Here is a 12,773-nt window from a genome sequence, read left to right as displayed (position 1 = left end):
GTGTGTGTGTGTGTGTGTGTGTGTGTGTGTGTGTGTGTGTGTGTGTGATATAGGTGGTGTGTGTGGTCCATAACTTCAAAGGCAAGTTACTGCTGAGCGAGGACTCACCAGAGGAGCGGTCCAACACAGCCATGCTGAACATGGGCCGGATGGAGAGTCCTCTGGAGAAGTACATCGCCTCACAGGTCAGTACAGCACCACACACCTTCTTATGCTCACATTTTCATGCATGTCTGTATGAAGCAAACTCACAGTGAACATCAGCTGTAGAACAATATGGCTCTTTGAACACTATTATGTTTCGTTAAACACAGAGATTCAGTTTTTCTTCCAAATTGTAGTAGCCGAATACCTCTGGATGCCCGCTTCAGTGATTCAAATAGCAAAGGTGTTGGAAAACCTGAGCAAGCAGAGCTTTTTAGAAGTTGGGAGGTCATATTCCTGTGCTAGAGCGTTCCTGTGTAGAGGTTTTGTTGAGGTCGATGCAGCCGTAGATGTTTTTGCAAGTCAACTTACAGAACAGTGTTAGCAACGCAAAGCCAATTTTGCTGACAAAGTCAATGGAAAGATGTGATTAGATTAGACACGTGTGACGCACATACCAAGCAGCTTTGTTGCCTTACCCCAACTAAATAGTTTTCTGTGAGGATGGAAAGACTATTGTAGGAAAACACAAAGAAAAATGTATGAGTATACGTTGACTGTTGTTTGGTTAGGGCGAAATAACTTCTTGGTCATCATGTCACGATGACTTGATGACAGTCAATCATTCGCAGGTGGGATGAAGGACGTGACCCCGATCTCCGGTGTCGAAACCCTACAAACTATATTTAGCAACCTTTTAGTTACATAATAAATAATCCACAGACACCAAAAGTCCGGACAGTTGATTTGGCAGCTCACCTGGAGAGGTTAAATCAAGGTAGATGTGAAGTGACAGGTGTCAGCTACAATCACTCAGCAGTATATTACACACAACGCTGGAGTCAGTGTTCTCAGCCCGATATATTGTACGTGGTTTCACCTGCCAAGTAAGATCATGCCACTGTTTTGATATACTTCCTTTTAGTCTTCAAATAATTGGTTACATCAGTTGATTTACTCATGGCAGTCTTAATAGTAAAAAGATATCAGCAAGTGCAATGAATTAGTGAAACTATTAGATTCCTTGTTGGATTGGAATGAATTGTTAACACATTAATAGTGTTAACATATGCTACTTCCAGCTTCACAAATGTGGGAATTTGCCGCTCTTTTTGGAAATGAAAGCTGTAACTTTGTTCCCATCTTTTCATAAACGAGTGCCAATGACTAACTAGGACAATTATTTTATTGCTTAGATATACAGTATGTTGATAATATACCCATATTGGTCTAACCCTGGTGTATTTCTGTATTTAGATCATGTGTGCATAAACTGTTTCGTAATGTTAGCATTTGTTCATCGCTACAGTTCTTGTTCTTTTTGGGCTTAATACCATTAGCCATTAGCCCTAATAAAGGGTACAGGTAGCAGTGTCTGACTTTTAACGACACACCTACACACACACTGCTGTAGGAGACGGATGATGAAGATGAAGAGTCTTGCTACATTAAGGAGCGCCTCCTGGCCTTCCTGCACTGGCTGCAGGGTCTCGAATGGTTCCAGTGTCTCAGGAACAAAAGGCAACAAACCGTGACGTGGTTTCAAACTCCAGCTCTCTCAAATCTCTGGACATATCTATACCTTTTCACTTATGAATTAGACTGGCTGATATTGTTCTGTAGACCTGGTCCAGCATCTGTCCTGTCTGGTCTAAGAGCTACTACACCGAGGTAACTAGGGGATACAATCATACGTTAGCAAAACTTTTATTAAGTATGTGTCCTGCCAGGACAGATGAATCTAAATCAAATACACACAATCTCAACAGTTCTGCTCCTCTCAAATTTGCCCCTCAATTTCCGGAAATCAATGGTTGGCTCTATATGAAATATTGCAATTAAGAGGTGAGAATCATCTTTTTTCTCTCTTAAGAAATCTGTTCACCTGTACTTTACATGATGTTTGTGTCAATTAATGAACTGCCTTCATGTAGCACTTCTCTATTCTTAGCGACCGCTCAACGCGCTTTTCAACCCAAGCCAGCATTCACACACACACACACACACACACACACACACACACACACACACACACACACACACACAAACTCACAGCAAGTTTCAGTATCTTGCCCCGGGACACTTTGAACAGGGATCGAACCACCGACCTTCTGATTAGGCGACGACTGCTCTGACTTTTGAATCTTGATTTCTTGCATCAGAGCACTCCTCGTTCTCCCATCTGAATCAGATTCACTCACCGTTTCCACAGCAGATGTTTTGACCTGTCATAATAGGAAAAGCACAGGTGGAACTACCACAAATAACCATGACTTTGTTCAGCAATTATTGCAAGGTAATGCCACAGCTAATGGTGTTATTGGCGACACATATTTCCAAGGTTAAATTGTCTGCTGTGAAAAAGTCTATTCAACCTTAGCATCACTCCAATAATGTTCAACCGCTGGGGGGCCCTCAGGGCAGCCTCAGGTTTGGAACCACTTAGCTAGACCAACAAATCCCCTTCACTAAGGAAATATCTAATTCCACATTGCCTTCCAAAATGACCTATTTTTGCATTTTTTGATTTTGCACCATATTAATATGTTACTATGCTATGGTTGCAGATTAATCATACTTTGAATAGATGAGATACTTTCAGTGCATCAAGGGCTTGCAGTTGCTGAAGTTTCCACTAGGATAGCCAGAGCACCCCCAAGAAATGCCAGTGGTTTATTCATAATCTTACATTTTTAATGCCTCAGAATACCTATATTTTATTGAGTGTGTTTGCGAGGCACATTAGTTTCTGGCGGGTGATTTGATCAGGGGGAGGAAAAGTCACAGGAAAAGTCCCAGAGAGCATCAGACACCCACAGTGCCTAGAGCACGTTGGACCAGGACGGGTGAGCGGAGGGAATTTCCCCTCAACACTCACAGACCGGCTCACTTCCTCCGCTCTCCCGCTCAACTCAGATTTCGTGCCGCTACACTCAAAACGCTCACAGCTCGCTCAGAAAATAGAAACAAGCTGCGTTGTATGTTACTTAGGGCTGTACTGGATTTGTTTGGGGGCTCACAGGATTGAACGAAAAGATGTATGTATTCTTCTTCCTGGACTGCATCCTACTGAGACATACAGTATGCCGTCATTAGAGGGACTTATGGTGATTTGTCTTAGTGTTAGAGCAGTATGAGGCCACAGACATGCAGGATTAAGTACCACATGGTTGAGGATAATACACACATACAAGAAGTGTTCACTCTAAGTGCCTTCAAAAGCTTTATTCTTCAAGAAATAATACCAGGATTACACACTTTTCCAACTTTTCATCATCATCCCTACCAAAGTGTTTATATTTTAAAAATGACAACAACAGTGGACATGAATTAGTGAACGACAACATCAACAGTGAGAACACTGATGGTTGTAGTATTGAATATGTATGTGTCTCTAAGGGGATGGGATTCCGAAATAGCCAAATGTGTGTTTGTTGTGTATTCCTGTGAGAATGTGTTGGTTTTGGGTGTAAGATAAAGTTGTAAATGTAAATTGGCTGGTCATGCAGGATAGTGTTATTTTTTTTTAAAGACTGTCCTAATACTATACTCACATGCCCATTGGCTGTCTGTAAAGAGGTGATTTCCTTTTTCAGGTCCAGACCAGGCGGCATCCTCCGGTTCTGCCGAGTGAAGCCCATGTTGAAGTGTCTTAAAACTTGCATTCTATCTACTGACCAGCAGGGGGCGACTCGTCCAGTTGTATAGAAGTCCGATTGTATAGAAGTCTGACCAAAAATGAAGCAGGGTATGCTTTAGGGCGGGAGTACTGTGATTGACAGGTTACTGCCGCTACCAAAGCCATATAAATATGGTCACTTCGGTTCACCGGTTGCAAAAAGGCAAGATGGCGAAGGCCAAATTACCAAACTCAAGGCTTCCTAACGCAGTTCACAAACCATTGGATTATGTCACTAAATCCGCTTCTTATATACAGTCTATGGTTGAGACCTTTTGATCAATCCGCCCACTCCACCGAGTCCCAGACTGATTCGTCTGGGATGGGGACAAGAAACAGCAGCTTCTCGGTTAAAAATGAATTGACCAATGGCAGGACTACCGATTAGCCAATCAGCATTATGTGCGGGACAGACGCTAATGTCAAGCTATTGTGAGGCGTTTTCAACCTGTGCGTTGAAGACAGCGTGTTTTGTACGCTCCGCTCCACTCTTAAAAACCTGGCAAATCAATAACGACTTAAAGTGCCATTAGATTGAGGCGGCTACGTTAGCCTACTGGAGGTAGTGTCAGACTGAAGATTCTGTCTGCTATCAGACAAGTTTCCTGTTTTTACTTGGTAAGTTTGTAACATGTAGTTATTAATGCTGCGGTCTTGCTTTCAGTGACTGACTAATAACAGCACACAATATTCTCCAGTGGTTTCACATCTAAGGGTAACTCTGGTTTATTACAGCTTGGGTCTTATTTTTCAGATTGTATTCATCCATTTAACAGCAAAGATAGATGCTGTACCAGAAAAAGACAACAATATAGGATCTTTTTCTATTTTAATAGCAGTATATATTAAGTAGCAATATTTCGTAGTTTTGCCCATCATTTCCAGTAGTTCCAATAAAATCATATTCACCACGTTAATTGGCGAGATCACACAGTGAACGCTCAACACGAGCAGTCAGAAGATCAGACAGGTTGTGAACAAATGGCCATTTGGCTACCTGACTACTTTAAAAAAAATATATGTGATAAAGGTCTGGTAAAAGATCTGGTCTCAGATCTAACAATTGTAAGTGTACGAAGAGTTAGCTTTGAATTTGGGAACCTCCAATGCTGAGATCTAAGGCACTGAGTTCACTGCAGAAGAGATACATGGGCTGTTTCCCTTGATAGGTGTTAGAAATATAGAGTATAGTGTGCAGGTCTAAGTTTACAGTCACCTTGTATGAATCTCACAGCTCTTTGATGCAAAAAAAATAATATCATCCCAGTCCAGTACAGACAAGAATATAGACTGAGCTAACTGTTTGTTGATGGTTTTTTAATCTGTCCAGAAGGTTAAGATATCGTCTGAATTCTCTTTACAATGAGGGTTTCCCCACATTTAAGGTGTTCAGACTTTCAGTTTGAGCTCCAAATAAAGCGGTTTAGATAATCTGGTAAACTGGATTAAACTGGTTGTTGTTGGCCCTGTCTGACCTACTTATAGTGATGTCACCATGTTCCCAGATCTCAGCTATTGCAGTGTTTTTACCTCTGATAGAAGTCATGGACAAAACTACAAAAATAAGAGCCAGCGTGGAATTTCCTTTGAACAAATCAATTGGTCCAAACATGGTCCTTTGGCCCACTGACTACCCATCTGTTGGGCTGGTGGCCATCTTGGTCCATAGCGATCAAACCAGTTTGTATCCAATGAAATGAAAGAGAGGAAGAGGCAAAATTCAGCCACACTCAGCACTGTCCAGAGTATTTGGAATGTGAGGTTGAAGTGCTTTTCTTCCTTTCTCTTTGTGTCTGAGTGAAATCCTTCTTTTTACATCTTCAGAATTCATGATGCCAGATGTAACAGAGGCGTGCTCCTATTTACTCCAGCCTGCTGTGTTGTCTTCTCGCTTCCTCTAACACGATACACATTTAGCATCTGAACGTAGAGAATACACGACTCCTATCTGATGATTCAATTCACAGCTTCCTGCTGAGAGAGCCTGCCGCTCAGTCGCTTGTAAAGAATAGAAAATCTCACCCTCTCACCTCGTCTACGACGGAAAATTGACTGCTCTAAAAATAGCTCAGCGTAAAGATGCCTGAAAGCTAAACAAGCCACAGTGAACAAAATGTCAGGGCAGGAAGGAAATAAATGTATCCCACGCTTTTATTCTATTTCTTTCTTCTTTTGTGGAATGGAATCCAGAATCCAGCTGGAAGATGCCATAGCCGTACATTTATAAGTAAAGTTTCCCTGAAAGATAAATGAAACAGGCTAATGATTTGATCAGATTTTGCACCAAATCTGCTTTGTAGAAATCAGATCAAAACACACATCACGTTCTCGTTTGGAGGGTGAGTTATTGCTTTTTACCAGAAACACAACAGGAGAAAACTGCCATGTGAGAGATGTTTTCGCCAATATAAATGCTAATATCTCTCCTTATTCAAATGAAAACTCTAAAATGATGAAAAGCGAGACAAATCATTGGCTAGAACTTGCAGCCTCAACAGACTACTGGATCAGTCATCAACATCAGAGGGTGTGTGTGTTTTATAACAGGAGGCGAGGTCAGTTATTTGATGTTGATTTTACATCTTCATCGTTGATCAGATGTACAGATTAAGAAGTAGGGAAGGGTGACATGTCAGGAGCTGAGTCTGAGTGGTATGTCACTGTTGATTACCTGTGTCCTGCTACTGTTTTCTGTCTCGTGTCACTCATGGTCTACTGTCATATCTGCGGTATGGCCAATCGTTTTGGTTAGTATGCTTAGTATCGTCTTGTTTTATATGCCGACTCTAAGTGGTACGCCACTTTGACTAGTGGTATGTTACCGCTGCTTTTATTTATTGATTTATTGCTGAAAATTTAAATCAAACATTTCCAATTGCAACTCCACAGATGGCCAGAAAAAAAATGCAGGCACACACCAATTCCCAACAGTATATCATGAACACCAGTGAGATACCCTTTAATGTGGTATGCATACGCCATTAGGCACATAGCAACGTACCACCAATCAAAGTGGCATATGACACTAAAACAAGACTGGCACCCTATTGGTCCAATACTGTCCCTTTAGAGTTCTTCTATTCTTCTGGTACGTGGTACCAAAGGGCCTATTATCCGCTGGCATATTTGTACAACTTGGCAGAATACTTATTATACTGTACAATACATTTAAAAAAAATACTACTGTACAAATAAATCCCCACACTAAAATGAAACATTGACTGACCTCTACTCCACCACTAGTGAAACCATAAACAGAGTTCGTTAGAATAAACAATCAGTGCTGTCATGTTTCATGAATAGGACCTCCTCTCTCAGCAGTGAGCTTAGTATAGCAGCAGTATAGCTCCTTGAGGAGGTAGCGAGAAAAGCAGTCTTTAACCCCTCCCTCCTCCTCTTCTCGCTCCACAGCCAAACGCACGCTGAGGTTGGATTAGAGAATCAAAGGCTCTAGTCTGCATGAACAACCATCCCCTGCCGCTGCTGCGTCTTACTGGCATTGTTCTGCCAGTCTTGCATGTTGTGATGGTTGCTCCTCGGGGCTAAGTCTAGTTCTGTTTGAACTGCTCTGAGATATGTTTAGAACTTGCTCTGATGCTGTGTTTTGGACATATTGAGGTTCTTGGTTTTAAGGGCAATTTGGTATATTCCAACCTGGTGTATTTCCATTCTTAAGTATACCCTATAATACACATACTTGGACACATGACCAGGTTTGTATCCTGGAGTTGTTGGGTGTTTAAAGGCTTACAACTGACAACTCCAGGCGACCCGACCAAGTGTCTCTCTACTGGCCCCAGTGGGCACCTCTTTTCGGCCAGAGCCATGGAGATGCTTTCTCTGCCTCCTCCACGTAGTTATTGATGGCTCCTCTCCTGCTTGGTGGGTTGCCTCCTTGTGTCCTTGTGGTGCCAATGAATCCTCAGTACCCTCATGTTCTTACAGATCTTTGTGACTCTTTGTGTTGTGCTAACTTTGCACTTTTCAGCCCGGTTGTAGAGATTAGGGAAACAAAGACTTGTGTAGCAACAGATATTAGGGCAAACTGTGTGAGTCTCCTACAGCTTCGTCAGGTGGAAATATACCAGATTGTTCCTTTAAACCATCTCACAATCATAACATCTTTCTTTCTGGTTTTCTGATTTTTTTTTTTCTGTTGTGAAAACAACCTTTAATGATTCTGTTATTTGGAGCTTTTCCCTCATAGATTAATTTGTGGCTGAACGTATTTTCTCTTTTGGCTGACGATGGCTGGAATGTCCATAAAAAAACTGACCAAGAGCAGCCTAAAATTACTTTTGAGGAATCTGTCCAAATAAACGTGTCCAGAATACCTTGTCTCCTTTGTCCTGATTTTATTCGTATTATCTTTCCTTCCTCCCTGCAGAATCACATCGCCTTCGCTGAGGTCACATGACGTGGAGTCGGCCGTCTGGCAGACCCATTGGACGTCCACGCTCTGCACTGTCCAATCCAATTAACCGGAGCGCAGCGCTAAACCCGCTCTGTGTGTGTGTCTGGTCTGCTGGTATGTTGTTCGATGTTGTCTTTATCAGGCCCCTGTTGTCATTTGCAGCTTCTCGTATTCAAGGAAAAAAAGAGAAGAAGGAAGAGTCAGTGACCCAGACGAGAACAGGTTCCTTCTGCTTTCTCCATCTATGCACTTCTTCTGAATCCTTGTTTGACTTTGGCCTCTCAACTAAAGCGTGTTGTGATGCAAACCGGAGCAGACTGGTCTAAACATTGTGGGACACTAGAAGAACAAGTGAAGAACTGGATGGCACCATCTCAACTCTGCCAAGGTCAAATATGTTGTCATGGTGTGATTATGGAAAAAAGCAATGTTCCGTTAAGATGGCTGTAAGTCTTTAACAGAGAAATACGTTTCTCTATGTTGCTAAAGTTGAGTTTTTACTGTCCTCACATCACCTTCATGACATTCAGAGGACCGCTGTGAATATCAGAATATGACATTGACTGCTGGACCCGTATTTATCAAACTGATTAATGTGAACTTTTGGACTCACGCATAAGAATGAAAGCCATCTATTAAATGCCATTTGACTATAAATACCCTTCAATTTATGAGAGCTCCAGACTGAAGCAGTAGCTATAATAGTAGTAGATGATGAGGTCCACCCAGCGAGATCTTGGGTTGAATCGTACTTTAACTGGTGGAAGCAAAGCAAGTGCCCGCATTGATCATCAGATGCATTTGACACTTTGTCCCGCGCTCTCACGCCACGCATTCTATTTCTAAATCAGAGAAAAACAAATGTACTACTGATAACTTAACTTATGATAACATGCATGCTCTATTTTGCATTTTATTGTTTAGAATAAAGAGCCTACAAATATAAAACTGGAAATGATATGACAACAGGATCAAAAACTTAGATGGAGGATACTTGAACCCGCAACAAGCTGCTGCCTGTCCTGATGGAGTTGAACACGGAGCGAGACGGTTTAAGTGATTCACAACTCTTCGTGGATCTGTGTGAACTTTATTCAGTCAATAAACTCTGTCGGATAATTGTTCAAAACCACGTGTTTGATTTGCACATAGCACGGTCGGGGCTGTGTGGTTATTTTACAACAGTCTGATGCTGGTTGCACATTATGTAAGCAGTGCATCTGCAGTGTGTAATTGTGACATCATCGCTCCAGCTAGAGACTGCAAGGAACGAATAGAATAAAGTCATTGCTGCTCTCACAACAATTGACTTGATTACACATATGACCAAACTAATTCATGTTTCTGTTCGTGCAGCTATAACCGCGTGTGTCATCTCAGGAATCCATTTCATCAAACAGAAATTGGTTGTTTTCATATTTGGCCTGTTTCAATCTTTTAAGTGCACTCAGGCTAAGCATCATTTTCGGCTATGATGCCTGGAGGTTGGCAAATATATATTGATCAGCCATACTTTATTCATCATTGACGTGGCTTTTCATCTATTAATGCTCTCAAATTGTGAATTTGGCTGCTTAACTTTTACAACACCATTCTCGAGGGTTTAGGGGTTATGACCTCTGACCCATGCGGTGGATGATGTCACAGAAGGCCGACTGATAAAATGACTTCACCGATACAGAATCTCCCTCCAAACTGGATTAAAACTCCACTTGAGAAGCACGGTTTGCAGTCGGTCATGAGACGGGAAGTTACGTCTTTTCAGCAGTTTTCAGAATACTTTTGGTCTCGTTAGCGACTGAGCTAGCTCGCTAATTTGTTGGAGAATGCTTGTTGTTCAGACTGCAACACGGAGTCATTCACATCACTGTTGTTTCATACTTGTACGATTTGGACTATGTTAACATGTTTTTTGTTTTTTTAACCAGCCAACCAACTAATTAAGTAGACTAATGAGGACAGACACAGATCTATACATGCTAGTGTAAAACTGCTGTGGTGATGCACTTTTGGAGGAGCTTTGTCAAGTGTGAGAAAACAACTCTGAAGAACTTGTTTTGCAAAGTCAGGTTGTAAAGAAAGACTTGGACGGCGAGGATCTTTTGCAATGTGTCTCTTGCCAGTCTGGAAGTGCAATACTTTATATCAACAGGCCGATCCTAAGTCCCGCCCCCGGATGTTACTGCTGCTATGTCGGACGAGCTTGACAAAAAGAAACATGTTGTGTGTATGAGATAGTTTCTGGATAGCTTCAAGAAGCTGACAGCGAGGACTACAGTATGCATTATGTTCATAATGTAATGTGATTAACATAGCAGCTTCACACAGACATAGCATGACAGGATGAGAGATGACCCATGGTTCCACCAGGTTCCAAGCCTGCTCGATTGGTATTGGAGCACTGAGTGGGGCGGGACTTAGTGGGGCGGGACTTAGGAAAGGTCAAATGCATACAACTTAAAACATGATTCTTGGAACTTTGATAAATATGGGCTCAGGTCAAAGTAGCAAATTAGGAAAACTGCAAAACTTTGTCTTTGTATTCATGTGTCATTTACGCTCCTGACATCTCTATGAGGGTTTAGGGTGTGTGCACAAGAGTGTATATGTGTGTGTATGTGTGTGTGCAGTCAACTCCACACTATACACTCTTTATTCTAACAAAAACGTCAAGCCGCATCAGACAATCACCGCCTCCCTCTCTTTCCTTTTTATCTTCTTCTTGTCGTTAAGAACAGGTCGTGGGTGAGTGGATGCAGGTCTAGCAATCCAACAGTGCACATGAGGAATGGACTTGGTGAAAAGAGCACGCAGTCTCTGCAACCCACTGTCAAACCAATGCTGTTTGCTTTCTTTGATTCATGTGAAAGCTAAAAAATACAAAGGTCAGCCTGACTCACAGGCCAAAACTGAGATTTTTTATGGTATGCATTTATTAGACGTACATAGTTCTCCTCTCGTCTCACTTCTGATGGTTACAGTGATGTAAGAAAATCTACTGTCTTGTCTCGGAGAAAAGATTTCTTCATGGCCCGTGTCTTCGGTATCAAACGGAGGCGGAGACATGCTGGGCTGGCCTCACGCTGCAGGGAGGCCGTCGCTGTAGTTCCATCTCACAGCCAATCAGGACATGAAAGTCTTTGATCATCGACTTGGCTACAAGTCTTGTTGTTGCACTATTTGTTCCTCTAAAATTTGTAGTGTACTTCATTAAACACGAGCGGAGAAGTTTACAGCAATCTGGTCCACTTTCTTGGTTACATTTAATCATCAATTACTATCCCTCATACAGATATAATGCTGATTGTTTTAATGTATACATGTTTTGTATTATTGAGTCATGTTCTTATTATATTAGTTGTCTTTTTGAAGGCCTGAACCTATTACTGTCTGGAGTGACTTTTACAACTTCACACAAAACACCTGGGCATGAAACAGTCACATTTAATGGAACGTGTTAATATTTGAGTAAATGTTCTTGTTTATGGTCTTCCTCAGATTCACGAGACGTTTTATTTCAGTTTTATCTCTGTGTGTACAGCACAGGATGAAGTTAGCCTAGCTTAGCACAAAGGCTTAAAGCAGAGGGATCAGAATTATGATTTCTCTTTTTTAAATATTGTCCGTAGTCACATCGCCCACATGTTTTTAGTATGTTCAGTACAAGATGTAAGGATATGTAATAGAGCTTTAGATTGGTTTGAATTAGTACTTTTCCCTCTTATGATGTAGCTGTCTCTGTACTGGACACACAGCGATGCTATCAACATTCATGTTGTTCTGGGTAACTCAACAAACACATTGCAATAATGTGAAAAATGAGAAGCTATGACTATTCACATTGGACTCGCTAACAGTTAACATTTGACAGATGACCTGCATTAATTCATATTTTTGGCCAGAAATCCCAGTTTGTGAAAATTGTGCTCTACGTTCACAATGTCACAGTTAACTATACACAGTTATAGATATAGATATAGATATATTGGTGGAGCTTAAAGGAGAGAGAATGTCTGAATATGGTGTTGGTTTTCTTTTCTGCCCCCTAGTGGCCAAAAATGGACGAGTGCAGCTTTAACTTGTTCATCAATTGATAGATTTACTGTTCATTAACTGACTGACTGTTTTAAGCAGTGACTAACACCAATGCTGGTGACTGTACTGTATATTGTATATTTGCATTGTATCAGAGTCCCGTCCCTCGTTTGTGTCATTCTTCTTTGTAGCAATAACATGTCAGGCTTTCTTTCCCATCAGGAGGCAGGATAGGAACGCATCGAAGCTATAATTCTGTTGCCCCTTCAAATGTCTATTTTTGTAAGAATCACTGAAGCACTTATGAATAAGGACTCCAGAGAGGAACATGCAAGAAGCAGCACTTTGAATCAAGCTGTAACTCATTGCTAATGATAGGGCCACTCATCTCGCTGCTGCTTGAACACAAACATTACGCAGAATATTCAGGACTCTAAAACAATGACATCGGCTCATATGTGCACCGCAAGAGCTACTACAGTTAAAAAGAGAACAGTTATA

The 12,773-nt window shown here is 41.5% G+C and overlaps 1 protein-coding gene across 6 annotated transcripts in view; it reads left to right on the top strand.

Moving 5' to 3' along the window:
* Positions 1-12,767, top strand: part of plppr5b (phospholipid phosphatase related 5b) — a 99,500-nt gene extending 86,733 nt beyond the window's left edge. For all 6 annotated transcript variants that reach the window (XM_031873684.1, XM_031873679.1, XM_031873685.1 and 3 more), the window contains 2 exons: positions 54-185; positions 8,211-12,767. In XM_031873684.1, the coding sequence (XP_031729544.1) occupies positions 54-185; positions 8,211-8,240 (162 nt within the window). In that variant the 3' untranslated portion in view covers positions 8,241-12,767. The remainder of the gene's footprint in view (positions 1-53; positions 186-8,210) is intronic.
* Positions 12,768-12,773: the final 6 nt, after the last annotated feature.

This window comes from Anarrhichthys ocellatus, unplaced genomic scaffold (assembly GCF_004355925.1).
Source record: "Anarrhichthys ocellatus isolate YVR2014 unplaced genomic scaffold, GSC_Weel_1.0 scaffold73, whole genome shotgun sequence".
Classification (NCBI taxonomy): domain Eukaryota; kingdom Metazoa; phylum Chordata; class Actinopteri; order Perciformes; family Anarhichadidae; genus Anarrhichthys; species Anarrhichthys ocellatus.
Note: the sequence above shows the minus strand (reverse complement) of the source record. Positions and strands in the feature narration are given on the sequence as shown.